Source organism: Struthio camelus, chromosome 4, assembly GCF_040807025.1.
Source record: "Struthio camelus isolate bStrCam1 chromosome 4, bStrCam1.hap1, whole genome shotgun sequence".
Taxonomy (NCBI): Eukaryota; Metazoa; Chordata; class Aves; order Struthioniformes; family Struthionidae; genus Struthio; species Struthio camelus.
The window spans coordinates 13,477,855-13,505,637 of NC_090945.1; the positions used below are offsets into that span (position 1 = coordinate 13,477,855).

Sequence of the window (27,783 nt, forward strand, 5' to 3'; positions counted from 1 at the left end):
GCACATGAAAACAAGCAAATTCAAAAGGTGACCGTATTTCTAAACTCTTGTAGTATCCTACTATTAATTTCAAGTTGTGCAGACTATAATTATTAGTTTAAAAACAAATGTATAGTTCATCAGGTTGCATTGCAGAGATACACAGATCCCAACAGGAAATGCTATGTATCTGCATGCTAATACCTGGAAGGACTACACATATTCACTGTATATAGAGAGAGATACGTAGTTTGGGTGGGGGGGTGTACATGGTGTTTGTGTATATATATATTTCTGTGCGCATATGCATGCGATATGTTACGTAGAGTTTCTCAGAGTTTCTAAAAATTTTTGTAATTTTTCAAATCACTGAAGTGGTCTTAGCAGTGTTAGTGATACTTGTGGTGACATTTTTTTCATGGCTTTCTAAATAACGGTCCTCATGCAGCAAATGAGCATTTTCCTTTCACTGGCAGCTCACAGCTGTTCTGTATTGTGGAGTTAGGAGCAGCCACTAGTGCTTTAGCAGTGCTGTGGCCTAAGTCTTAGAGTTTTCTACATTGAGGGGTTACTGGTTTTGGTGGACTAGCCACATTTTCCTGCAGAATGCAAAGTGAAGAGAAATTGTGCTTTTAAATAGCTTATAGCTCAGCAAGATTTCTTGAGACAAAGAAAACTCACTTCTTCAGTTCAAGGCTGATTTCTATACTAAATATAAAAGACCTGCAGAGAAGAGGGTGTGCATAAAAGCTTTGAGGAAAAGGTCACAAGAATTCTTTATAATGAAAAGCATTAGGCAGCCTGCCTGTAGGTGTCATTACAAGCTGTCTTGTGTGTACCCGGAGGCCTACTCTTGCAAACAATTAAGTGCAGGCATGTGGGTAATTTTAATTGTGTACCTGCCAAATCAAAAGGCAAATTGAAATATTTCAGCATTTGTAAGATCTTTAGTTTGCAGGTTTCCTTTCCACTGTTAGAACAAAACCATATAAATTAAATATGGGACACTAGTCTGATATAGTTTAGGTACTATATCGCAAGAAATTGAAGAGCACTTTTACATAATACTTGTGCTCTTTAGTTTTACGCTTTAAACTGGGTTATTTTTGCATAGCAAATCAATACCTGGTCAAATAATTATAAGTTTGTGTTTTCTGTTACTTTCTATGATACAGTTTTTGGTCTAAAACTGACTCTTTTGGCCTTAGAGAAAATGTTGCCTTCCAAAATCAGATGTAGTTTAAACTAAACAGTTTAGTTGCATATAATATGAATGCATTAACTGAGAGGGAAGAAAACAGTGGGCTGTGATGGGAAATGAAATTTATCTATAATTTTTTAGTTAATTGTGTTCGTCAATATACTGCACTGGGCAGTGTAAACTGCCTCACAAGGCATCACGTTTGTGAATCAAGCATTTATAGAACGCTCTTCAGTAGAGTGCAAACACTTGTTCTGCTTTGGTTCAACAGCAGTCGGTACTGAAGCATGTGTACTTCAGTATATACATGTATGTACTGAGTGCCATAAGATTTTTTTCTTAGGCAAAAAAATCTCGGGGTCTATTTAAGAAACAGCAATTACCTATATTAATAAGGTTAGGTTTAACTTGGTTTGGTTTGGCTTCCTCTATGATGTTTACTGAGATATGATTTGACACTGCTCTTTTAACTTTGTGTTAGCTTGCTACCACAACAAATGATTTTATCCTTCAGATAGCCTAATGTGTCAGGCTGGTTTCACTTCTTCTTTATTTTATTTTATTTTATTTTATTTTATTTTATTTTATTTTATTTTATTATCAAGTATAGCAGGACTACATGCTAATCACCCTATTGCTAGGGCACACACATGGAACTGTACAAAAAATATGCTGTTATCTAAGCAGGAAAAGCAAGAGCTTTATCTTTGTGGCACAGGTCTCTTTTTTAGCCTCAAATTCCAATTTATCTAACACACTGTGAAACAGAAGATGTCCATCTCTGAAACAAAACAAATCATCATAAAAATGAAGCTGGGATGTTGCTTTATTTCTTATTGGCTTCTCCCTCCAGAGACCAGACATTGCTCACTACCTTTTTCTGCCTCCCTTTTCCAAAGAAGTCCTTTCTTTTGACACTGCCACCCTGCTGTTTGTGCAGCCCATATCAAGTTCCTCTCTTGTTCGCACTCTCCGCTCTCCGCACTGGCCCCAGTCAGCCCACTGTATTTCATCGAGCTTTTCACAGAAAACCTAATATAAACACTCCCGTCGCACACGTCCTTGTTTCCTCAACCTCCTTCATGTCTTACTTGTCACAATACAAGCCTTCTTTAATGTCTTCTGTCTTAAAAGGTGACAACCTTGGTACCACTTCAGTTGCTTTTCTCGCACTGTTTCTAAGAATATTGTTTAAAGTTTCTGCTTAGAATTCTTCTTTTCCAGTAGTCCTAGATGTCCTCAAATTCATCTTTGATCTCCTCCACTCAAACAACTTCAGTCTCTAATGATAACTTCCCAGAGAAAAGGAAAGTCAGTACTTCATTCTCATTATTTGAGACCTGCCAACCACACACATCAAGATATTCTGCTGATGCTGCCCTTTCTGGCGTTGGCGAATAGTCAGCTCATCTGCTTCTGACTCTTCAGTGGTTTCTTTGGTATGGAATCTCCGGGCTCTCTCACCAGCGCGCTGGGTCAAGCATTTTTCTGTCTTTTTCTTTCTTTCTTCACATGCTTTTTGAATGATCTTATTGAACATATTAATCTGTCATACATGAGGTTAACTCAGAGCTTTAATAATCTCTTCTCCAGACCGGTTTTGTTTTCTTCAAATGAAATCTGACTGGGTCCGGAGGTCAACCCCATGTGTTTATTACTGTGATATTAATCCAGCCTTACTATATCTTGCAGCATACCCCTGAAACTGTGTGCACTGTTACAACTTCTTCTGGAGTCAGTTACATCATTAGGATGCTATTGGATTTGGCTTCCTGATTTCTCACCCTCGCACAAAAAAGTTCCAGTAAATTGCCTTAGTCTGAAGTTATTCTGAGTGACCCTTGATTTCAGGAGCACATGTGACTACAGCAGGTAGTTTAGCTATCAGCTTGCTTACCTGGGGCCATAGTTAAGACCATCTTGTAAATGTTTGCGTTGAGTATATTAATTCTGTCTTAAAATGAAATATACAAAATCTACAGAATTATTAATGGGGATGAGGTACCAAAACTGTTATTGTTGGTATATCACTGTGGCTTTTTCCAGGAATTGTCTTTTATTGAACCTACCCTTTAATAAGCTACACACATTTCTTTCTGTGTAGCATAGCTCTTTTCATTTCAGACCAATTATCTTTTGAAGGCATTCTTTCCCCCTTCCAAATTTATATTGCTCAATGGAGATTAACTGCAAGTGATGTTTCTTCTTATGGAAGCTCCCATCGGTGGCTTAGACTTTGCCAGATTCCAAAAGCCCACGTCAGAAGGCTGATTGCAGCCACTAGAGTAGATTAAGTCAGATATCATTGCTTTTCCCGCATTGTCTACAAAGTCTTCAGCTGTCATTTAACTGCATGAAAATCATGTCTTACAAAGCTTTAGTCATGCCAAATATTACTCTGTACGTCTACATTATTGTAAAATTGAATAGGTAGTGATTATACAATGTGTTAGTATTTCAAAAAAGTGTTACCAGGCTTTCACCCCCCCTTGAGTCATGCATATGAGTTTTGCTATGTATTAATGACAACATGCGCTTTGTAATGGCCACCTGGATAAGAAGATTATTGGGAACCAACCCCACAGAATAAGTGTCTCGTCCCACATCAGTACTGTAGAACGTTGCAGAATCACTAAGGTGACGATAAGATTCATCCTCGTATCCGTGACAGAAATTCGTGCTAATGCCCCTTCTTAAGTACAGTGATGATTCCCTACGTGAAAGTCAGATAGAAGGTTCTGTTGTATCCCCTGGCAACCAGAAGCAAAACGTATCTGTTCTTGTCTGATGTCCTTAAAGAACACCTCTGCAAAGTAGTTTGTTTTCACCAGATAATCATGCGTCATTGAAATTCCACTCCCATCCTTTCTGCTGGAGTCTTCATTGGCCTCTGTGCTAAAGAACGAGAGTTAATGTTATTAATGAACAATTTCTTCTAGCTCTTGATGAATATAGAGTTGTAGGGCAATTATTTTGGTGTAGATATATGTTGTTTAAGCATTGCAGAAAAGAGTCAGGCTGTAAATTTATCAAGCGTGAAATGCAATACTGGATTTTATCCAAATTACCCCTGATATTTAATGTACAATTGAAATGTGAGAGATGTGATTCTCATCCCTGGAATCTGTCATTCCTATAGCAACGTAGAATCTTATTTTTCTGTTCCTTGACATACTGATACTTTTTATTCTTTAGTCAGACTGTTTAGGATGAAGAGAACAGAGATTCCGTTTTTCACGAAACATGTAAAATATGGAACATTTCCTTTAAACATAGTGTCTCAAACGAGTGAGGTGTCTGTGTAGGCAGCTGGAATTCATTGAGTCAAATGCTTCAAGGCTCTTGTCAAAATAAGCGCAGAAGACATAGGTTTCTCTTCTCAAGCTTGTTTTTCAGCAATCGTACACACTTCTCTTTCCTCCTAGCAGCTAGCAATTGATGCTATTTTTAGAAATTATTCTGATAATAATCATTTGGCAGACAGTCGCTGAGAATACAGTAGTCTTAGCTGGAGAATTACATGATGATGTACAGAATGCTTTGACCTTGTTTAATTTCCAGTTTCCCAATTTTGTTTTATTGGAGAGCATGAGGAAGAAATGGGGATTTATGCACAAGAGGAGCTTACTGCACAGTAACAATTTGAATTTACAGAGCGATGGATCTCCGTCAGTTTTAAAATGAAGTTTAGTTACATTTCACACTGGCAGTTGCGTGAAGAGTTTTCAGGAAGGAAGTTAGTCCAGAAGAGCATATTCACTGTGTATATTCATGTATTAACTTACTGTGCATTAACTCCCTGCATAGACCTGCCATAGGGGAGAAGATATTTTAGTGCTGGAGGAACTCGCTGACTTTAGCTCACAGGTTAATTTAGCCCTGCTTATACAATGCTTTCAAGTGAATTTTAAGTCTGTGCACCCCCACCACAGATTTAATAAAGATGGGAGAAAGAAAAGGCCTATTTCTTTTGAAGAGTATTTAAATGGTCATGAGAATTTAAATTTTTATTCACTTTCTACTGTGAACCATTAATCAACTTTAATTATAAATGTATCCAAATGTGACTGCAGGAGTTATCATAACGCTCAAAATAGAAAAGGAAGTTATCAATGCTATTTGGATGATCATGCATTTTTACCCCTTTTTCTCAGCCTGATTTTTTTTTGGCTGACTGCTCACCAGTGCTTTTTCCATTGGTATTAGTTTAATAAATTAAACTTTAGTAATTGTAATTCCCTGAATTCTGTCCATCACTTCAGGCCCCAATTACACATGATGGTGCAGGCCGTGCCCTTCATCTTCTTGAAATAGCTCTTAAAACAGGGGCCTCAGTCACTTAAACCTGTGACTATTGCATATGAGTCACTGCTGTGTAAATCAGGAGGAGGCCAGCACCTGCCATTTTCAAGATTTGAAGTGATATGAAAACCTGTGTTTAAGGAAAAGCTCCCCTTTTTCACTAAAAATGCTTCATGTTTCAGACATGAATTGCTTTTGCCCTTCAGTGGACTAAATGGATCCTCAAAATCAGATGAACTCATTTATTTCCTTATGTAATACTCAGAAATGTCTTGCATATCTTTTCTTCTGATGTTTATTATGCATTAGGAATCTATTTGGAATTAGGGCTTTGGAGCATTAGAAATGCATTTATGGGCCCTTGGACCCCAGTGGTGTTATGTATTGGGAGTGAGGGATCTTCTGGGGCCCGGGCAGCGACTGAAGGATAGCTATGCAGCTATGCAAGATTTACCTGAGAACAGTTTAACTCTCTTAATAGTTAAGTTCAGGTTTGTGCTTTTTCTTTCTTTTACTACATATAGTTAGTACACCGATCTAACTTAGATTGAGTTTGTGTTTGCAGGGATGGTTCCTTTCTGGCATAGCCAGATTCATAAAGCATGCTGAAATTATAAACTCTCCTTACAGATCCATCGTCTTTTAAGCCTTGGTGGTTTAGGTTCTTGGTTTTAGAATCTTCTTAATTTCTGAAAGAGTGAGGTCTGATTTTTCAGGAGATTAGACTTGTTGTACTACTCCCAATATAAGCATTTACTAGTGACTCTTTCCAAGCAAGCCCCTTTGCTTTAGGAAACCTTGGGAAACGCATGGAAATAGTAGTTTTCTAGTTTTGTGTGATGTTGTAATCATCCTGCAAAAAGTAGGTTTCCTAACGAGTATTCTTATGTGAATTTAATTATGGGTACCTGCCCACACCCTGTAGTGATCACTCAGCAAGTGTCCTAATGAAGGTTTTCTGTTGGATTTTTGCATCCATCCATAAAAAAGCTGCAAAACAGCTTTTTTTTCTGCTTATTGTATTGAGATGTGGCGATCTCTAACTTCTGTGCAGAAAGCAAATGAATGAAAAGCCATGTGCAAGCCCTCTGTAATTAATGTCTTGTCTTTCAGAGCTGCAAATTCTCCTTATTTTGAGAAGTTTGTTAATGAGGTTTTGTTTAATGTGAATGCCAAAGAACTTTTTTTATAATGAGTATGCCTGTTGTGTTTTAACTCGGGATTCTTTTTTGGCAGTGCAGTATTTTTTATGTTTTAATCCATATTTATTTTTCATTGGAAGATATGATTCCGACATGGAGTTTAGGAAACAATTAATATTTGTATTCAGGTTTTTTTCCCCTGATTCTGTTGACTTTATGCAAGGAGATGGTTATTGGAAGGAATTAATTTATAAGGACATGTAATAAATATCTGCGTTGTATGACAATATTAAACAGTAGGATTAAAGTCTGATTGTTAAATCCACACAGAATTTCAAGAAAAAGTAGATATTTGTGCAAGAGTTTTCACTGTAATTTTTAAAATATTTCCACAAACTTTGAGTAGCATATTTTTCTGAATACAACTTTGTTTGATGAAACTCCAATTTCAGCCATCTCAGAGAAGTTTGTGCGAATGGTTCTTACACTTGAATAGTCGGACAACTTAAGATTTATCATGTCAACAGAGGAGACAAAAGGGGATGGTAATTCATACCAATGGTAACTCATTTTTTCCCCATTAAGCACAGGTTTGTATGTCGTTAATGAAGTATAAAGGATTTATATAAGTGAGAAGAACTTAAGTTGCAGTTCTGATAGTCAGTAAGAAATTTCTTTTCTGCTCCTGCTATATACAAATTTTACAAATTTTAATATTACAAGTTATCATCTTTAAAAGCTTAAGTTACTATACGACTTTCTGAATGAGTAAAAAAAAAAAACCTTAAATCATGACTATCTGATAAAAGAATTCCTTAATGGCAGCATCTGAAATTCCCCAAAGTACTTTATTCTCCTCTTTCCTCTAGCAGTGTGGAAAATTCACTGTCACCAGTTGGCTCTACCCGGTTCCTTTCCATGCCTGCTCCGTGTGGGTTGAGGCTGTACCTCTCCATAAAGCAGTCCATTATCTAAACCACCTTTTATACTGTACCAACCTCTTTTCTGATTTCCCAATGAGAAGATAAGTTACCCGTTTCTGTTGGTTCATTTGGTCTAAAGATGTATGCATAGCGTTTGGCATATCGACACCAGTGGAGGCAGTGCAGGGGATACTGAAGCTCCTGCTAACCAGCATCTGGGCTAGAAAGGAAATTAATCATAAGCCTCATATGGAGGCCGTAGTACCATAGCGACCCGAGTCATCTCTTCTCAGGATACCTTTAGTATCTCTACCTGGTGCTACTCCTTTGAGTACAGGGTGCCTTAGGTATCTGCAAAGCAGCACAGTTGAGGTGTCACCTGCTGCTGTGCTCCCTGTCCTGCCTCCAAGCTGCTGTACGGCACACGCCACTATGAGGTCCTTCCTCTGGCTTCCTCTTCGGTGGCTTCTCCTTTGGTCACGCGCTCCTGTCCCTGGCTCCGTGGCTGTTGGCTTTCACTGCGGGATTAAAACTGAGGTTTAGCAGGCTGGTTTCTGAAGATTTTTCTCCTTCAATGGAATTAATTTCTATTTATGAGTGTACACACTGGGAAGGAAGAACTATTTAAGCTGAAGGCAGTGATGGCATAAGCAGAAAAAGGGCATGACTATTTGAATGCTTAGACTGGAAGTTATCCATGGTGACCCAGGGAATAGAGCCCGACAACTATCTTTTTACGTGCAACGTTAGCTAAACATAGATAAACAGTCAGTAATGCTATTTTTACAATATAGGGACCAAACTGCCAATTCTGTCTGTGATATTCCATAATAGCCTGATTTTTGTGGGAGCCTTTCAGTTGGTTCTCATAATCTGGCCTTATGAAATGTGTTCAGAGCTTTCATAAGGGTTTTTCATTATAATATTTTAGGGTAAAAATATGAAAATTTATGTATCACAAGGCAGTAAAGGATATTTCTGATATTTCTTTCACATTCGTTCTGTCATTACTAGTCTTTAAACATGATAGAGTTATTAATGTGATTTTGTAGTGCTTCTATATAATTGAATGTGCTTATTGAAACTCATCTGTTACTTTTCCAAAATGGTAGACCAGACGTTGAACTATAATTGATAGACATTGTAAATTGGAGTCTGATTACCTTCCTGATTTTTATTTTTAATTTCAGATCAATTGATTGGGAAAAAATCTCCACTGGCAGACAAAGTGAATAGTACATGCAGTTTTACTTATCGATGTTTTATGCTTAATCTCAGCTATAGATACAATAACTGATTACTTCACATTGCAAGATTCTCAGTTTATCGGTTGTTTTCAGGTTGCTCCCTTTTAATTGACGTATTCAATTAGGATTCAAAGAATTCTGTTACTTTTACTTTTAAAAATTTTGTTTTATTTTAATGCTAATTGGTAAACATGCTATTTTATTTTGTAAACAAATAGGGAGTCAGGTAATGATAAAATACTAGATCGCTCTGACTTTCTTTCTTAAGGCCTTCCAATTAAAATAGTAACAAACAGTGTAATTGCCCAGAACTCCTGATACTGAAATCTGTATCTCAGTGACGACTCTGGCTATAATAAGAGTTAAAACTGCTTCGGAGCACCTATCCCTCGCCCTTCTAATAGAGAAACCAATTAGACTTTATATTACTGAAGGACAGGCACAACTGAGTGAAAGAAGCAGCACCATTATACTAGAAAAGATTAAAACCTAACACCAGAATTTTTTCTGGCCATGTATGGTCAGCTTCGAGGCCCTTTGCACCAGCACATATGAGTGGTACAATATGAATGTTATATGTTTTAAAAAAAATATATACATATATATATATATATGGAAAATTTTAAAAAGGCATCTTCAGGTGCACTGATTGAAGCAGCATTTCTGCCAAAAATGGTATATGGCCATTAATTAAAAGATATAATATAATAAAATATATAGGCATGGACTGTATTGATTTTAGCATTCCCTCAGTACTGATTTCTTGAGTTGAGAACAGCAGTGTTCCAGTAATATGTTTTTGCATGCTCATGTCCTGTATTTTGGTGCAACTTCTTTGTCATAAAGTACTTGTTTCCATCATCAGAGCAGCATCCTTTCAAGGATGGCCCTTTGCAGTGGTATTTGATGTGGACAAATCAAAAATTGTCCCAATTTTAAGAAGCATGAAAAAACAGATGGATTACATTTTTATAAGAACTTAGCATTCATGAAAAGTTAGCGGGAGAAACAGGCTAAGAGGCAGTGGATATAGTTTTATGTTCTCTTGGTTATCAGTTTCCCTAGGAGTCCTTGGAGTTTTAGGAAGATGCTGGGAAACTAAGTTTTGCTTGGAACTCAGATGACAGCTCCTGCCTAGGATTGCGCAGCCCTTGCTGTTGGCTCTCTCGCCTTTGCCTGGAAGCAGCCAGCGCAGCGAGAAGCGCGAGGCCTCCGCTCAGCAGCCAAGTGGTGTTAGCACCTGCCGTCACCTCTCTGCTGCACAGGAGTGAAAGATGCAACTGGCAGATGCCAAGAAAAACTTGTTTTTACCACAGCTGAGCCTACAGAGATTCTTGTAAGCGGTGGCAGCTGCTGAGCTGAAAAATGGATGTAAATCATAGTGGTGGATGCATGGCGAAGGGAAAAGAAGCAGAGGAATGGAGCTCAATAGAGCCATGTAGATAAATTGCCATTAGATAAGCCAGGGTGCCAGCTACTTTATGGCGTAATATGAATACGAATAAACTCTTACCCCATACTGTGAGCCTAGGAGTTTGCTGACACGTCTCTTCATTTGCTTTAACGCTTGCAAATTTATTTTTTCCAATAGTTCTACCTCAGTTATTTCACAGAATGTTACTTTGTCACATGGTGATTGAACCAATACCTTAAATTTCTTTTGTGAAATTACCAAACTGGAAAAGAAATAAATATAAACATATGATGGCTGGAGATGCATCTAACAGTATTTCCAAAGCAAACAGACAGCATTTATTGAAGCAAAATATTTTCTATTTGACAAACTCCTCCTATTTTATTGTAGTTAAATGAATGTGAAAGGTGTGTTCAATTTTTCTCCGTGGTTTCCCTATTAAGGGTGAAGAGTATGAAGAAATTATACTCATTAGTATTCCTGGACATAATATAAATGAAAAATGAATATTTTAGTGGTAATGGCTCTATCAAATGGTATTCAGTTGTCTCAGCAAGTGTGATACATAATTCCATTGCAAAACACAAAAACGAAAACAAAATGTTCAGTTTAGCTAAGGGCTCTAAAAATAACACTAAGGCGATGCCAAGTACGAGAGAGGCAGCTTTTAACTCTGCCATTCCTTTGCCAGTTGCATCAGTTTCTTGAGCAATGCACGCAGTCCCAAACTGTACAGACCTTGGGGCTGAGCAGCTGTGTCAAAACGGAGATTCACTCCAGTCTTTGAAGCCTGTCATATTTTTCAGACATGCAGTATTTGACCAGCGTCACTGTATATCTTTTCAGTAGCAAAAAGATAATTTTACTTCTGAAAGAGTCAAATGACTGTTACACCAGAGCAACTAAATAAGAGATTCTTTTCTGTAAAGTTGAGTCAATTTTACATACATATACATATATATGTACACACACACACAAATACACACACACATACACCAAGAAATGTCATTAATTTGGATTTCTGCCATTAGTCTTGATCCTGCAAATCTTTTTGCATAGCCAAAGAATGATGTAAATATTTTTGCTCAATTGATTAGATTTGAGGTCTTGGTGGGATCTGTGTCAAAGGCAAGTCCTGCGTAGTAAGTCTGAATTAATTGTTGTATTTCCTAATGACAATGACAGTGAGTGCTGGTGAGGAATTTCAGCCGCTGTGAATGGGCAGAAAGAAAGGAGGGGTAAAAAAGGGGAAAAGAGGAAGAATGGTTGTTTCAAGGGTTGAAAATTGATTATTTTAATTTTCTTATTTTTTCACTGAAACAGATTCTGTAAGATCCAGTACAAAAAGTAAGGAGGATGAGTCAAAAGCCATGAGGATGAGTCAAAGATAGTGAAAAAGTTTCTGGAAATAATTGTAGTACTTACATAGTAATGTAAATTTTTCTGTATTGGAAGATGGCAGAACTGAAAGGGCAGAGGTGATTCTGCATGGAAGAAATCTGACAGGATGTTTTCCAGAGACATTTTGTAGTTTAAATGTAGGAGCGGGAGGGTTAAACTAGAGCTATTGTTTGAATAGGCTGAGAGTGAGGAACTGTGAAATGAAAAGGTAGGATGAGGCATTAACATGGGTGCTGAAGTTCTTGCTCATGGCAAGGGATATTTGAGAAAAGAAATACATGTTGCCAAGCTGTACAGTCAAGAGATGAAGAGTGCTGATGAGTGTGTAGGTGAACAGCAGATGATAGTATGAAGGTGGAAAAAAATGGGAAGAAAGTCAGGTGCAGTATGGCTCAAAAGACAAGAGGGCGTGATGGGAAGGAGGTTGAAATAGTGGGAACAGGCAGGGGAATGCCAGCACCCTCCCTTCCAATGGTTAGACCAGAGTCAGCAGTGTGAGACTGGCCAAAGCCTTCGGTGAGATCCACCAGCAGAGTACTCGGTCACGGATGGTAGGGCTGGAGGAGATGGGATAGGCCAAAGAAAAGGAGAGAAGTAGAGAAGGTGGGAGACTTTCACGTTCAGATCTTTGGCACGGTAGGAGTGGTGATGGTGATAGGATGGATGGGGTTGTGAATAATGTGAGTAGAGGGCACCGTGCAAATATTGTAAGAGGTGGGAAAGAGTCGGCTCTTTTAATCTTGATTTGAGCTGGTGAGAAAAGAAGGAAATACTGGAATAGGGAAGGGAAGAAGAGCAAATAGAGCAAGAAAGACTGTGGGGAGCTCACCACAGCAAGGACAGTTTCTGTTGAACCTGCTGAGAGTGTGGGAGTTGACGTTCCCGTCGTGTATTACCCTTCCTAAGCTTCCTCTTAAGAATTGCAGCCGCTGCCTGAAGGTAGGAACTCAGCGTACAACATTTTTACAAAATCAAGGAATATTTGCTCTGCTTTGACTAACTCTACTTTGAAACCTGCTTGCTAACCCAAAAAGCAGGCTCCCCACACTTCAAAACTATGTCTATGATAACATCACAACTTCCGCATTTCAGGAGCTGAAACCCTGCCTCATATTATACAAATTGATTCAACTTGATTAAAGCATTAAAGAACTTTCCTATTAAAACCACTCTGAACAAAGTAACATGGCAGAAGTTACTTACTGAATTTTGTCTTTTATTCCTACAATATCATACAGAAGTGTTGCGACCAGTGAAAGTGTACTTCAAATTGTTAAATATTGCTTACTTTTTTTTTTTTGCAGTGGGAAAAAAATTGCTGTGCCCTGATTTAGCAGCAGAAACATACAGATGTTTAATATTTCCTTTAAGCTGTTATTGGGGAATACAAGACAGTTTTGAGAATGAAGCCTCTGCATCTAAATAAGTTAAAATAACCTGTCAGAAGTGGTTCCATACTGAAATTGTAAAAACCCTTCTGAGAACTGATGAAGAAGTGAGAATAATTGCAGTCACAACATTTAGAAAGTGCAAAGTGGCTTGTTGAAGCCTCAGTGAAATATGTAGCAACTTAAAGAACTGGAATCTTTTTGAGAGGCACAGAAAAATAAAGCATAACCTCGCATTAAAAGCTTTCCGATGTGAAAATCTGATAGTGTTATTCATGATACTTACAAAATAAAATGAAGATAGAAAACAACCAGACAATTGTGCAGTGAATAGTTAATGAAAATCAGGTTGAATTTGTTTAAATTCAGCTTTAATAAGTAAGATTTATTAATATTATGAAACTAATTATCTTCATTCACATGAAAGCAAAATGTGGTGAGGAAACTACAGACAGATAACAGCACAGCTGCAGCAGATACCACATCTGGATATGTTACAAATAGATAAAGAGATGTACTGAACAGTAAAGGCTCTGTAGTTTTTTTGTCATGAGTTTGGTAGATGCGAAAGTGGGTACATTAAAGAAAAATATTCTTTAATAGAAAATGCAAGATTTTTTTTCTTGAAAAAATCATTTCTATTTCTCTTTGCTACTAATGAACATCATGGATATCTTTCAGAGCTCCATGGAAAGAAAACAGCTAATTGTATTAGTATGTGAGTATAGAAACTGTTTTACTGCAATTGGTACCTAAATTTCTGTCTGGCTTCAGCAGCGGCCAATGGCAGATACTTCAGAGGAACTTATAGAACAAACTATTTTCAGGAGCAGTTTTTTCCTAACCCATGAAGACAGCTACTTCGTCATGTCCAGAAGGATATAAATGTATGTCCCGTGTATGTTTTTATTGAATGTCATTGTAGGTAAACCTATCATTTGTGTTAATATCTGATCCTTTTTGAATCCAGCTTATGACTTGGTCCCAATACTTCATGGCATGTTAATGATGAAGGATATGCATAAATGCGTAAAGGAGGAGAGAGGAAGATGTGGTTCTGTTATAAAATTTGATCCTTTTGAGATTCATTGATTAATCATGTCTTTTCTAAGCACTGTGTATGGAAAGGCAGAAAATTGATGCATCTGTAAGATACAGGGCGTTGAGAGAGCCGCAGGTTGGAGTTACTTTGCAGATACAGCCTTTGGGCTGATGTGGATGTTTTCTGCCAGCATCAGGCTATGGCTGTAGTATGGAGTATCCATGTAGTTACTTTTAGTGCTTAAACTATGAGGCAGGTTTTGGGCAGATAAAATGTCCTTATGACTGGCGCCGAAAAAAGCATCACTGAAGCTAGCATATGAAACAACCTTCATGTTTGCAACAAAACTGAATGCAATTTGAGTAAAAAATGCTTATATTTAAACCTATGATGAGGAAAAAGATCTCTTGTGAGGAAAGAAAAGGAATTGAAGCAGGCAGCCTGCAGATTAAAATCCCAGGAGAGTACTTGGTTCTCTCAATGGACTGTCGAAAGAACAGAAGAAGCTGATGTTATATGATATTATTAGTGGAGAATATACAATAACAATGTCAAGGCTGGGTAGTGTAGTCAATGAAGTATTAAAGAAACAATAGAAACTTAAGAGGGAGCAGAGCTTAGAGTTTTGCTCAAGGAAATCAGTTCTCCACTGTGTTATTCTTTGCAAACAAGATGTTTGCAATCTGTGAAAGCAACCCTCCGTTTTCATTAGGACAAAAAATATGACTAGAATAGCATTTAATATAATGCGTCATAGTAACAGTCCCAGCTCACACAGTGACAATCATTGATGATCCTGCAGTGCTCTTCACCGGGAGGAGATGTTAACCCCAAAGTCATTGTCCAAATTACTTTCAAAATTACATTCGGCCTGTGGATAGGGGTGAACAGGGTTTTCAGAGATTATCTAGGATTCAATATGCTGTTTGGGAAGGTAAAGGTAATTTTCCCTTCGAAATTAAATGAACATAAAAATGGACCCTGCATCTAACCTCTAGGTGTCATGGAAGTGTCTGCCCAAGTAAACTTGTGTTGCTGTTTATGAGGAGTCTTGGGGAGGAAACAGGGAATAAAGACCAACGGGAAGGATAAGAAATGAAAAATCAAAGAGGGAATAAAGAGAACAAACGAAGAAATGTCTGTCAATGTATAACTCTATTAGTTACGTAGTGCTATATATTTAATGTTTTTTATTATGAGAAATACTACATTTATATACATTGATATGCTCACTAAAACCAGAGGGTTTTTTCCCCCCTCTTTGTGCTCGGTTGCAAGTCAGCATCCTCCAGTTCTCGAGCACTTGTGTTCAGAGGTTTATTTCAGCTTCTTATGATCTCTAAGTTTGTAAATTTAAGAAGATATTTAGTAAGGAGTTCTCCTTGTGCCAGCCATGAGATGCTTTGTTAGGCATTTTCATATTTCCACTCTCAGGTTTGGAAAGATAGATAGTTATAGCAGGAGTTTATAGGTCTGATACTTTTGCATTTAGTATAACAAGAGGGGAGACAGCTAATTAAGAACATCTAAATATTGTGAATAAATAGAATAGAAATAAAATGGCGTAAAAATATAATCTGATTTACACCATTTCAGCCACCACAGCACTGCAACAAACCGTGGCCTGGTTGTATAATCTCTATGTTGCTGGTTGGTTAAGGGCTTTATAACCCTAATGAATAAGCTAAAAGAGCATCTTCCCAGCTATTATTCAAAGTAGAAACAAATAACTGTCAACAGAATATCCTTCATCCTGCTCCTTTCTTGCTTTAATGTGCAAAATATTACATTTACTGTATTTGCCCATGAGCCTGGGAGCTCTGAGTCTTCTATGATGAACAACACTAGACATACAAACACTGCGAAGTGACAGATGAGCATCTTCTCTTAAATGAGCTGCAGTTTCCCACTGACGTTTCGCAGCTCAGGTTGTTAGCCTTCCTTAGATTCTAAGAAGAGGAGTCGAGTCTTAATTCATCTGCCCGTATATGAATTGCTGGTTAAGAATCAGTAGATAACTGAACTACTAAAAACTTATTTGGCTATCCACACCTCACATGCTAGCATGAAGAGAGGCAACAGAAAGTTGTAGCAAGTGTAATTTATGCTACTCCTCTGAGATATGAGCTATGATAGCTCAGCCTTTGAAGCCATGGCAGCAGCAATCTGTAGGCAATGTACCAGGGAAGTACCTGAAAGCAGTAATCAATTCGTGTATCTGAGCTGATAATTGTAAGAATTCGTAATTCATAAGTGTAATCACCTATAGTACTAGTAAAAGACAAATGAAGTGGGATTATAAATAAATAAACCATCTAGATTGTGTTCAAATGTGTTAGGAAATAGGTGTAAACACATTTAAAGGAGGTGCTTCCGTTCTTTGCCGGTGAGAGAGAAAGGAGGTGTTGGGGAGGATTAATCAGATGTGATAGGGGGGTGGGAGTTGAAATTATGTTTTCTTTTTCAGTCAAATCCATCTGATAGCGCTGGTGTGGCACTCATTTTGAATTTTTTTGAAAGTGAGAGAATTAAATTTGATTAGTCAGCCTTCAGCGTGAATTTAGAAGCTGAAACCGTAGGGAAAATAACAGTGACATCCTGACATCCTTGAAATTGTATATGACTTTAGAGTGTATACGAGTTGTGCTGATGTGTTTAACTATAGGCAATTCTGGACTTGACAGTGCTCAGCTGAGAAAAGATAATAACAGTAAAAGCTCTGTTGTGCTTCTAGTGCTCAAATATCAGGCAACTGTCGTATTTGCTAAAACCCACCAAATAGTTACCTTTCTCATCTTTGTCACTGCTATTCGTTTCTTCCTCTGTGACTCACCCTGAGTTGCAGTCAGTATCACTTCTCTCCATCCTTGAGTCTTTAGTACAGTCACAACAACTGCTTGTGCCGGCACTGTGTGAGGATTGTGTGAGGTGTCCAGACCATTTCCTTGTTGAGCAAGGTACGTGCTTGGGGAGGCTGTTGAAATTAGAGGGGATCAGGCAGCCTTTTCAGGAGGAACTCAGCCTGGTTAACCCAGAATGAAGCCCATGATACTGTGTCAAAAAATTTTTTTAATGTTTTTTCCATACTCCAGAGATCATTTCTCTGTAATGGTTATGCACATGCAAGTTGGTAGACAGCTCATTTCATATATCTGCTATTTTTTGTTAACAAAAGTAATTTTAATTCTACTGGCTTCCATTGTCTATAGTTGTTTTGTTTACAGGAAAATTATATATCAGCAAAGTGTCTTCATGATGTTCAATAATCTAAAAACTACAGAAATTACAGCATTCCAAAAGCATATAGGGGAAGGTTGCACGCTCTGGATGCACAACCAGAGTGCTTGGATTGGTGAATTCCTGACTTCTGACTTTGTTTTTAATGGTCTTTTGTAGCTTTGAGCAAATCACTTCCCCTTCTTTTTCACTTCCACTGTTGATAAAATGGGGTAATGATATTTAAGCACAATATTTCGTAAAGACACTTTGCATATCCATTAATAAATCCATTTACACCTCTCTGATTACTTTCAGTATATCAGACTGTCACGATTGAACTTGCTGGCTGCACTTACTTAATTTCCTAGTTGTACTCAACCTCTAGATTATAAAATGATACTTAGTGGCGTAACTTACGATACAACTAAAATTATCACCCTGAAAGCAAGTTCAACACTCATCCACTACTCCTTAGAAGAAGCTGTAAAGTACACAGATTGTCCTTTCTTTTATTTTCTTCAGTTATTATAAGAATTTATTTGTTCTCTAGCTCTAATAGCCACTGAAGATTTTCTCTGTCAGTATTAACTTCTTGCATCAATAAATTGTGATACTGATCTCCAGAGAAGTCCCTGTCTGCCAGCTATCATTTCAGTGTTTACTTTTGTTGAAAAGCAGTTGTAGCAAATTAAATTGGCTTCTGTCATTGGGTGATATACAGCGCACGGTTCATATTTTATGGTACAATTAACTAAGGTTGATACATCTGCCTCTTCCTACAGATTAAAGGCAAGATTCTATAGCTAGAAAAATCCCTGTTTATGAGGTAAGGTGAATCTGTTTTCATTTAAAGAACAGTGTTGAAGACTCAAAGACTAGAAGATGACTACTGGTTGTTAAGAAGCGTGGTTTTAACAAAGTGCATTTATATATTCTTGATCTGGAATACTGCTTGGAAAAGATTGACTGCATTTGAGCAGAATGGAATGTGCTTTTTAATAGCTTTTCCTCAGTAATCTATTTTGTCAAATAACAAGATTGGTTATTGCTTCAGGCTGAAACATTTTGACTAGTTAAGTGTTGGAGGCAGTAATCTCAGCCCTTGTAAATAGAAAATAATGTAGGCAAGGTATGGGGTGGTGGACAGAAATGAAAATGAGAGCAGCACTTTCAAATCAATCTGATAAGAAAACAGCAACAGATGCAATCCTTATTGTAAGGCAATATTTAGGCAGAGGAAAGTAGCGGTTACTTTGAGTGGCAAATTGATGAATGCGCAAATATCACTGCCTTAATCAGGAAGGGCTCTTTGTGGCCCCGCAGTAGTGTTTGACCTGTGTCAGTGCAGCGGCAGAGAGTTTGCCCTGGCACCATCCTCCGTAAGCAGCTCAGCAAGCCGAGCAAAAGTGAAGCGGTAAGCCTCTGCGATAGGCGGCCCTGGCCTGGGCATCCAGTGCCGCCAGCCCTGCCCCAGTGCTGCGGCGATGGGGAGGGTTGGTTCATGGATGTAGGACTAGGGGCATGGCCTGGATCCGAGCCCGTGTCCATGTGCCGTCCGCCACCTGCCACCTCTTTCCCCGGCTGGCGTTGGTCACTGCCGTGCCTTGAGACTGCAGAGCCTGCGTGCTTGTTTAGGTAGAGGTTAAGAGTGAGCCCAGGGGGACCTGGGCCTGAAGGCCTGGGGCTGAGAAGGACCTGTGGGGATCAAGCACATCTCACGAGACTCAGCCACACAGGGCAGGTGGTCCTGGAGGAACTGGTTTGCCATCGTTGCGAAATAGAGTGTTCACTGCTGAGAAACCTTGTGCTGGCGTCACTTTACTTCAGCTTTGTGAGATGTGTGCAGTCCCATAAAATGTCTGTGGCGTTTTTATGTGCATTCAAAACGACTGTGTGCTTTATGGAGCCAGATCACAATTCTGCCAGCAATTACCTGTGTTAAGCAACATGCCAAAGTATGAAAAATAGTAGTGTCATAATAGTAGTACTAGTAAATGCTGTCACCATGGTAGCCTCAGGATTTAAGAAGGGTCTGCATGAAAAAACTGTGTGTGGGAGGGATCCACTGTAAGGCAAAAGCAACTAGCAAAGTAGTTTGGTTACAACCGCATGCATGCCTATATGCCTTGTACCTACAAAACAGGCAAACCAGTATACTTGTAACAAGGACATCCTTACAGTATGGGTGAAGACACTCAAGGTTCAGCCTCCTCTGTACTAAAGATGATCTCAGTAATATTTGTCATTAGAAATGTTCTCCTTCATCAACAGCTTCTAGACCGGACAGCGTCTCTGTCTCACTGTTGTTTGGCTCACTTCCATCTGATGCTGCCTTCCGGGCACTACAAGGAAGTACCATTGTCCCCATTTCTCACTCTTAACCCTAGATGACCTTTGTCATTAGAGAATGAATTTAAATTGCTGCAGGATATGGGCTTATGAAGTGGTTACTGTGTTTAGAGACAGATATACGGAAGTGGAAGAAAACAAAACACTAAGCCTAAAACCACTTGAAAGCAGCTCCAGAAAGAGCTTATTTCTGTTTTATCCAGCTAAAAAGGTGGGACTCTGTCCTCAAGCAAGGTCTTCATCCTGGATCATCAAATAGGGAACTGGTGTGGGGAGAGTTTGTTCTCTTATATTTATTTTCTTCCTTTGTTTGCCTCATTCTCCAGAAGTTTCCTGATAGTTAATGACATTTTTAATGTTTCTCTCTAAGGATTAATGATTACTGCTGCCTAGCAGTGATTGCATAGTACATTTCACTTACACAGTGAGGATGATGCATGGTTAGGCTGATCAGCTCCAGAAATTAGAAAAAAACCTCAAGCACTGGTCATTGAAATCTTGGAACAATTATCTGCAAATATCTGATGTCCGTTTGTTGGATTTTAACCCATAGCTCCAAAGGAAAAAAAGTCTAAAACCTCTCAAAGAAAAGAATACAGCTTTTTTTTTTTTTTTTTGACAAGGCAAGATATTATTTTCTAAACTACTGCTTTGGGAAGTGTCTGAATTGTTTGCTATTCAGACATTTTCCATGTGAAAATGGAGTTGAGGTGATTTAAACTTTGCAATATTCTATGTCCTTTAGAATATTAAGAAATTTCCAGCAAGCCAGGTAAAAGACCCAATCTACAAAACCCAGTGTTGATATCATTTTACGTTAAAAACATGTTAAAAAAAAGAGTTACAGTTGCAGAGCTAGGTACTGCAAAAGTAGGATATGTCCTGATTTACCTCTCTTTTGCCTAATACGTGTAATTATGGTATGAACAATGTTGAACAGCTACTATGACATTTAACATAGGATTATAGCCTAATGGTGTAGCATCTTGTAGTTAATTTATGACTAAAATCAATCAAGTTTAAGCCAGACTGTCTGCTTTTCTGAGAGGAGAATGGGGTTAGGGAATGTAAAATAAAAAGTCCTCCTTGGATGAATTCCTTGCATTTTTTTTTTTTTTGTTAATGTATGAGGAGCGTTGGACTGCAAAGTGTAATTATGACAAATACCCTGTGGCTGGGAAACCTAGATGGGAGGTGTTAACGTAGTTTGAAATTGTTAATGTGTCCCTTCAGAGAGCAAGTTGACAATATCTCTCAAAGCAGTGATTAGTTTGGAGAGGTTTTTTTTTTAATAGCTCAAGAAACAACCCTTTTGATACTGTCTCTCTCAGTTCTCCTATAATAAACTCTACTAGCACCACTGGATTGAATTAATTTATACTCACAGAGAACCTGTTCTGCATTCCTTGCAGAGGAAAACTGCTAAAGTTGTTGGAAGGGCCACTGCACATCTGTATACATGGCCAGCCATAGCCAGATGCAAGCTCTTCTGCCAGTACCCAAGCTGGCCAAACTCAAACAAGCTGCAGTCCTGAAGCTGTATAGTCGTCGTGGCCAAGCTCTGCGTATCCATACCACTAGGGCACGGTGTTGCAGCAGCCCGCCTTCCAGACCCAAGAGGCCTTGTGGCCATCCAGCATGGAGGAGCTTAACGTTTTTCTGAAGCCATCATGTGAATGTGCCCTGTGAAATTTTATGAAAGCAATTTTGGCATCCTCAGGGTTGTCTGACTTTTCTGAGGTTCTAACTATATCTGAGAATTTGCAGAAACTGCAGCTCACGGAGAGCCGAGCAGGTACCAATCTGCTTTGCAGCTTTCATGCTGAGTCCGTTCTAACGCTTAAAAGATTGGACTGTCTTCCTGTTCACTTCTAATTGCAAATTAGAGTGCTTGGTTTGGTTTGGAAAACAGCTACTTGATGTTTTTTCTTTTAGCTTTTTTATCATTCCATGTATATTGTAAGACAGATTATCCTCAGCTGGACTGACTGTTTCTGAGACAGACTGTTCTCAAAGAGAAAGTCTCCAGTTTTGACTGCAATTTGAATTTAATCTGAAAGCTGTATTTCACCTCCTTTTAACAAATATTAGAAGCCTGTTTCTGTGAAGAACAAGCTCAGGAGTCAAAGTGTTATAATTCATAACTTTACTGGTAAACCAAAGCCATGGATTCAGCAGAGATACTGGCTTTCTGACATCTGCCTTCCACTGGTTAGAAGCTGTCCACCCCTCTTCCTCATAGAAAATAATTACCACAGCACCCCTCTGTTCCCCTTTACTAACATCCCTTTTCTTCAAAAAGTGCCTATCATCTTTTCTTCCACATATGGTGCAACTGATACATATCTAACTGAACTCAGTATATTTTCTCAATAGGTATTAGCTTGGAAGTAAGTGCCCTCTCTTTCAGATCTGAGGAAGAGATTTTGTGCCCCAAATTTTACCTTGTTTTTTTACTGCACCAGTTGGTTGAACAATATGTGTTATCTCTGCACACGAATCTTCTCTTGCCTGCGTCCTTACAACTTCCTGGGTGCAACAGCGGTGTTCACGTGCAGAATCTGTGCTCATGAGGTTCATAGCAATGTGAGACCCGATACCCGATCAGTTAGTTGCCTAAGTTGAACTCCTTAAATCATTCTGCAGTGCAATGGCACCGTATGAAAAGGAAATACATTCCTGGCCGTTCATGCAAACATATTTCTTATACTCTCCATTATAACTTTTCTTTTCTGTTTTAACACTTGAGAATCTCTTTCCCAACAGGTGTTGTATGTTCTAGTTTTCTCTGGAACAGTCTTTGATATTTGTGTTTTTTCTTAAATCTAGGTTTGCTCTCATATTACCATTGATTTTCGCAATTACACAGTTTCCACACTACTTTTTGCAGCTGTCTTATCTGTAAAAGTAATTACTGTGTCAACCAACATGTTACTAAAATATCTCCTAACAAAGATTGGGTTTTCATGTCAGTCTTTCAGACATTGTGCCTGGATCCCTCCACTGAGATATTCCAACCTATTTTCAGTATTAACTTTGCTATTCCCTATTTATTTTCGTGTATTAATGCTCATTTGTAAGATATATAGACTCATTTTAAAGTAATCTTTTTTAAAACATTGTTTCCTGTAATATATAGCTTTCATATTAACTTTTGTCTTATAATTTTACTGTCAGGACATCAACAACGGCTGTGTATCATAGTTTGTTCTCTATGAAATACTTTCTGTTTCTCAGTTATCTTTCTGTATTATTCTTTTGTAAACACAGTAGTTTTGTATAGTTGTGTTGTGTTTTACGTTTTGAAAAGGGAGTTAATTCAGAATTCAGAAAATGCATAATACTTATCCATTAGTGAAATATTTCATCTTTTACTAATTAAAGATACAATATAGGTTGCAGTTGCTTTGGCAATTTAATTCTATTGAATCTTCCTCTAGTTTTAATACCTACAGTGTTGTTTTTGAGGATTTTTTTTTTCAGAATGAAAAAAACGTGTCCCATAAGCGTCACTGAAGAGCAGTGTGGTGTTTTCATGTGCAAAGCTTAACTGGAAGTGTTAACTCCTGTGTGCTTTTCTTTCAGAGTACGGACCTGAGTCCAGCTAGCAGTACCACCTCGCTTCCTGTCAGCCCTCTTCCTGAGGAGCCGCTACTTTTCAAGGTACAGTTAATCCGTTTTATAATAAATATTGAATATGACTTTTGACTTATTATGTACTAATACTGATATACTCAGAAGTGCTGGAACTATTGCTTCCCTTTCTTAAAATTACTTTGGTATTATCAGTTGTTCTGATGCACTTCTCAAGAAACAGAGCAGAACATTCTTGTTTGTGAAAGGATTATTCTTCCGCTAACAAAAGAAACTAGAGCTAAAAACTGTTATTTAAAAAAAGTGAAGACTACATTTTTGTATATTTTTATCTGCTGGTGATACATTTTGATAGGCGTGCATATAATTTTTCTTCATCAGATTTCTCTATACATTACATTTCAAGTACATATTTTAATCATAATTTTCTCAAACGTACAAGAAAACTTAAAGGTATCTCAAAAACCAGTTTCATTGTAAAGCACAGGCCTGACACTGTAGTTAATTGTGATAATCACTGTACTTTGGTGGTATTGACTCTGAAAGATGCTGCGCTCCGTTTTCAGCTTCCCTCTCAGCAAAGGAAAGTGAATATCGTAGAAACTTTGGTAACAAGGCTCTCATGGCAATATGCAACTTTGTAACGTTTACAGTGTGAGGAAAAGGTGGCCCTACTTCATTTTTTCGTTTAACATATCCTGTCTCCAGAACCCCTGGGGCACAGAACGGCCTCTGACATAGCCTGGCTCTCGTGAAAGTTTTCCTGCGGCTACCCACCTCTTTCAGGTAGTGCTGAGGAAGGAAAAGCAGGTTCCTTGCTGGTCTTTGCCGAGACGAGGAAGAGGAGGCTTACGGTTTCAGCACCATCGTTGTCTCAGATGGCCATACCATGGGCAAAGTTATACTCCCTTTAAAACTTCCCCTTTCCTCAGCAAGTTTCTCACAACTGTACAAAGGCAATTAGTAGCCTGAGTTATGCGTAGATCACTTTGTGATGACACCAAAGTAAGGCTGAACAAATAGAATTAATGACGTTTTTCTAATTATACATTTGTGTCCCTCTTGCACATGCTTTCAGTGCAGGAAATACTAGCCTCCTTCAGTCCTTTACAACCCCCTAGGGAAACTTTGCTTTTTTCTTTCCTTCTGGCCTTTCACTGCAGTAAATATAGTGATTTCCAGAGCTGCAGGTCTCACCTACTCCGGCGGTACCTGTAGTGTCCCGTCAGTGTCCTTACAGTACTTTCAATTGCTGTGCCCACTCAGGTTTCTGCATCTCTTTTTGCAGATTTTTCCCATTTTCCGCACATTTTGTTTGTCTGTGCAAGAGTTAGATGCTGCAGCTCATAACCGTGCATGTTCAGTCTGTCTAGCTCATTAGCCACTTGATCCATGCTCTCGGTTGCCGCAGGAGTAAGCTTGCTCTCTTTTTTCATCTGTGGAAGTACAAATGGGATCTGTGTGTTCAGCTATCCACTTATTTTTATTTCTCTTTTGGGAGTTAATGTTTTTGAGACCCCTAGCTCTCGGTCCAGTTTGGCTGAAATTGAGCAATATTGCGGCAAGACACTGGAGCACACAAATCTTTTTACCTTACGATACCAGGCTAAATGCATGTTGAAATGTTCTTAACATTATAAGGCAGATTCTGTAGTTATTGTTTCTCCCTGTGCTTTGGAAACAGCAAAGTAAGAGGCGGCTCAGCCCACCTGAAGGTAAGAAAATCTAGCCTGGAATAGTTATAAGAAGTGCTTGAGTTCACATCCTCAGCTGATGTCAGCCTGCACTACTCTCTGACAAATATATCACAGTGCATTTATTTATTTTTAAAGGAAGTGGTGCTTGTATAGCTCAAAATTGGTTGTGAATGGCTTCTTTGAAGTCGAGTAGTTGCTCTAATAAAGAAATTAGGTATTTCTTAATATTAGAAGTCCCCTTCCTTTATATTTTATCATAGAAAATAGTACAAGAGACCGAAAAAGAAGGCAGGCAGCTTTATTTAGTCTTTCATTTTCAGTCAATTTTCAAAGCAGGATATATTTTCCTTTGGAATTTATGTAAATTTTGAGGTCGGACTAAGAAAAAGTCGAATACATCTCACAACCAATGCCATTAAGTAGAAATAAAAGTAATATAAAATGCAGCAGTTTCTGTTATTACTTTCTGACTCGCTCCAAGAGAGAGCAATATTGTTCCAGTAGTAATGTGAATGAGTGGTTTTACAAGCCATAACTCTTTCCAAATACTGTCAGTATATAATATCGGGTTTTGATGATGAGTGATGTATTTGCCATACCAACATGATAATGACCCTTCCCACCTCCTTGCTGTATGAAATGAAAAAATTAAAAAAAAAATCTACTTCATGATTCTGAAAACATGGATGTAACAAAACAGGGCAGTATAAACGCTTTGTCTCTTGGTGGAATATTTGAAGATCTCTTAAGCTAATGAGCTTTTGTGGTAGACACTGAAATGAAACCAAGCCCCTATTCTCAATCGTACCTGATTTTATACCAGGAAAGAGAACTGTCCCCTCTTGGATTTTATCAGGTTTTATCTTCAAAACAAAGTCGGCATTTCTGTATTTAAAAAAAAAAAATGCAAATCGTATCATCATACTGTTATTGCATCTAACTTTACCAAAGCAGATGCTTGTGATTTTTAATCCCATGGGACGTGTGATCTATAAATATGAAACTTGTTCAAAAAATTCCCATGGGAGTGCTTATATGTTTAGAGCCCTACTAGCTCTAAATGCAGCTACCGTTTTTCACCTTATACTGTGTAGGCTATGACATGCAGTACGACTTGACAGCTCCAGATCTCATGAGACAACATTCTGGAATATTTGGGGAAAAATTTGTTCCAATACAGCACGAGATGTTCCACCCGGGTCACTATATTTTATCTGTGTTAATACAACATCTATAAGGAAGTGCCAGTGATTTCTAAAAACCAGAACAGAAGACATTAGAGTAAGACGTTAAAGGTAGCCAACTCCAGAGCCATTTAAAGGTAAAAGCAATCCAGAGGAAATGAAAGCATAAGGTTCCCATTCAGCAACCTTCACTCCCTAACTGTTGTAAATAGTCGAACAGTAAAGGAAGTTGCTTTGGGCTGAGCCAAGAGCAACTTTGTGCAGTAGTCAGAAAGATAACCAGTTCTTTATGTGGCTTCAGGTTTACTTCTCCCTGTGCAGAGTTAGCTATACGCTTGCGTAGAGAGCAGCCTTCCCTAGCTGTGCACTTTAAAAGCTTAGAAGAAAATCCTGTTCAGACATGTATGCAGACGGTGCACTTTTCAAAAGCTTTTCTCTCCCTCAAATCTAAACCAATTTTCGATGAAACACGCATAGGCATTTCTTTTCCATGAGGGTGATTTTTATGTCAGATTTCAGCTCTCTATCCTCATCTGTTTTCCACAGTTACAGCTATTAAAAAAGCAAGATCTTTTTCTGTATTATGGGAAGAGTGTATGTCCTCTCTCTCAAAAGAACGCCTTTGTTGCTGGTGGTGGTCTTTTATTTCAACTTTTTTTGCAGGGAAAAACTCTTCCTATGAACAGGAATTTATCCTTCTACCCCTATACAGTATTCCTTGGAGAACTGGAGAATTGGGGCCTTAACTTTGGAAAAAAATGTGACATGGCAGCTGAAAAATTTCTGAATTAAGAATTTGAAAAGCAGGGCAGAATGGTGTGTGTCATGCAACCTTAACTCGAGTGGTTATTCTGCTTTACAATAGCAAAACTGTAGCTGGCACAAATGTGACTGACATTTAATTATAACTACTTATATCTTTGTTTATAAGGTATAATTAAAAATAATTTTGCCTTTACACATCATTTTGAAAATCAGTAAAGGGAGGAAATATTTCTGAAAGGTCAGCTTACAGAGCAACATCTCATCCATTTTTTTAGAGCCTTTTTCTTTCTCCTGGTTATTACATCATACTTTGTTATAATAGTATTTTCTTAATTTTAAAGTTATTCTAAAATATAGTGACAGAAACTTTTAAAACAGGAAATCCACGAGAGCCACTTAGTACGTAGTGTAGAATACTTATATTACCTAATGATACATCATCTGCTATAATGAGCCCCAGTCTCACTGGTTTTCAGCCACAACCACATTGTAAATACTAATCATAATGTTCATTTATTTAAAAAAATATTTAATTGCGTTTGCATTCCATCATTAACCTCAACTATACTTTACTAATTGGCATTAAACAAAAGAAAAAAAAAAGCCTTATATTCTTTCTATTCTACTTTGAGAGAGCTGAAAATTTCCTAAGCATTTACTATCTTACTGTATTCTGACTTCTGTAATTAATACTCTTGATGCTAATGCCCTGAGTGAGAATCAGAAGTGCCAACACAAATAGCAAAAGTGAACAATCCTTAGCAGTGTTACTAAAAGTAGGAATTAGGTCCATACTAATAGTTCTGACGTTCATCCTGGAGCTCCATAGGCTCTGGAGCTTCAATACTGACTATATTCAACACCTTTGTTAATCACTAGTGGACGTGACTCTTTGGCAGCCTGTGGCATTTGTATATACAACTTTACCAAGAGATA

The 27,783-nt window shown here is 38.1% G+C and overlaps 1 protein-coding gene across 7 annotated transcripts in view; it reads left to right on the forward strand.

Annotated features, from left to right (window-relative positions):
* The window catches only part of CCSER1 (coiled-coil serine rich protein 1), a 705,894-nt gene that overhangs the window by 313,263 nt on the left and 364,848 nt on the right, over nt 1-27,783 (forward strand). For all 7 annotated transcript variants that reach the window (XM_068941554.1, XM_068941558.1, XM_068941561.1 and 4 more), the window contains one exon: nt 23,193-23,270. In XM_068941554.1, coding sequence (XP_068797655.1) covers nt 23,193-23,270 — 78 coding nt within the window. The remainder of the gene's footprint in view (nt 1-23,192; nt 23,271-27,783) is intronic.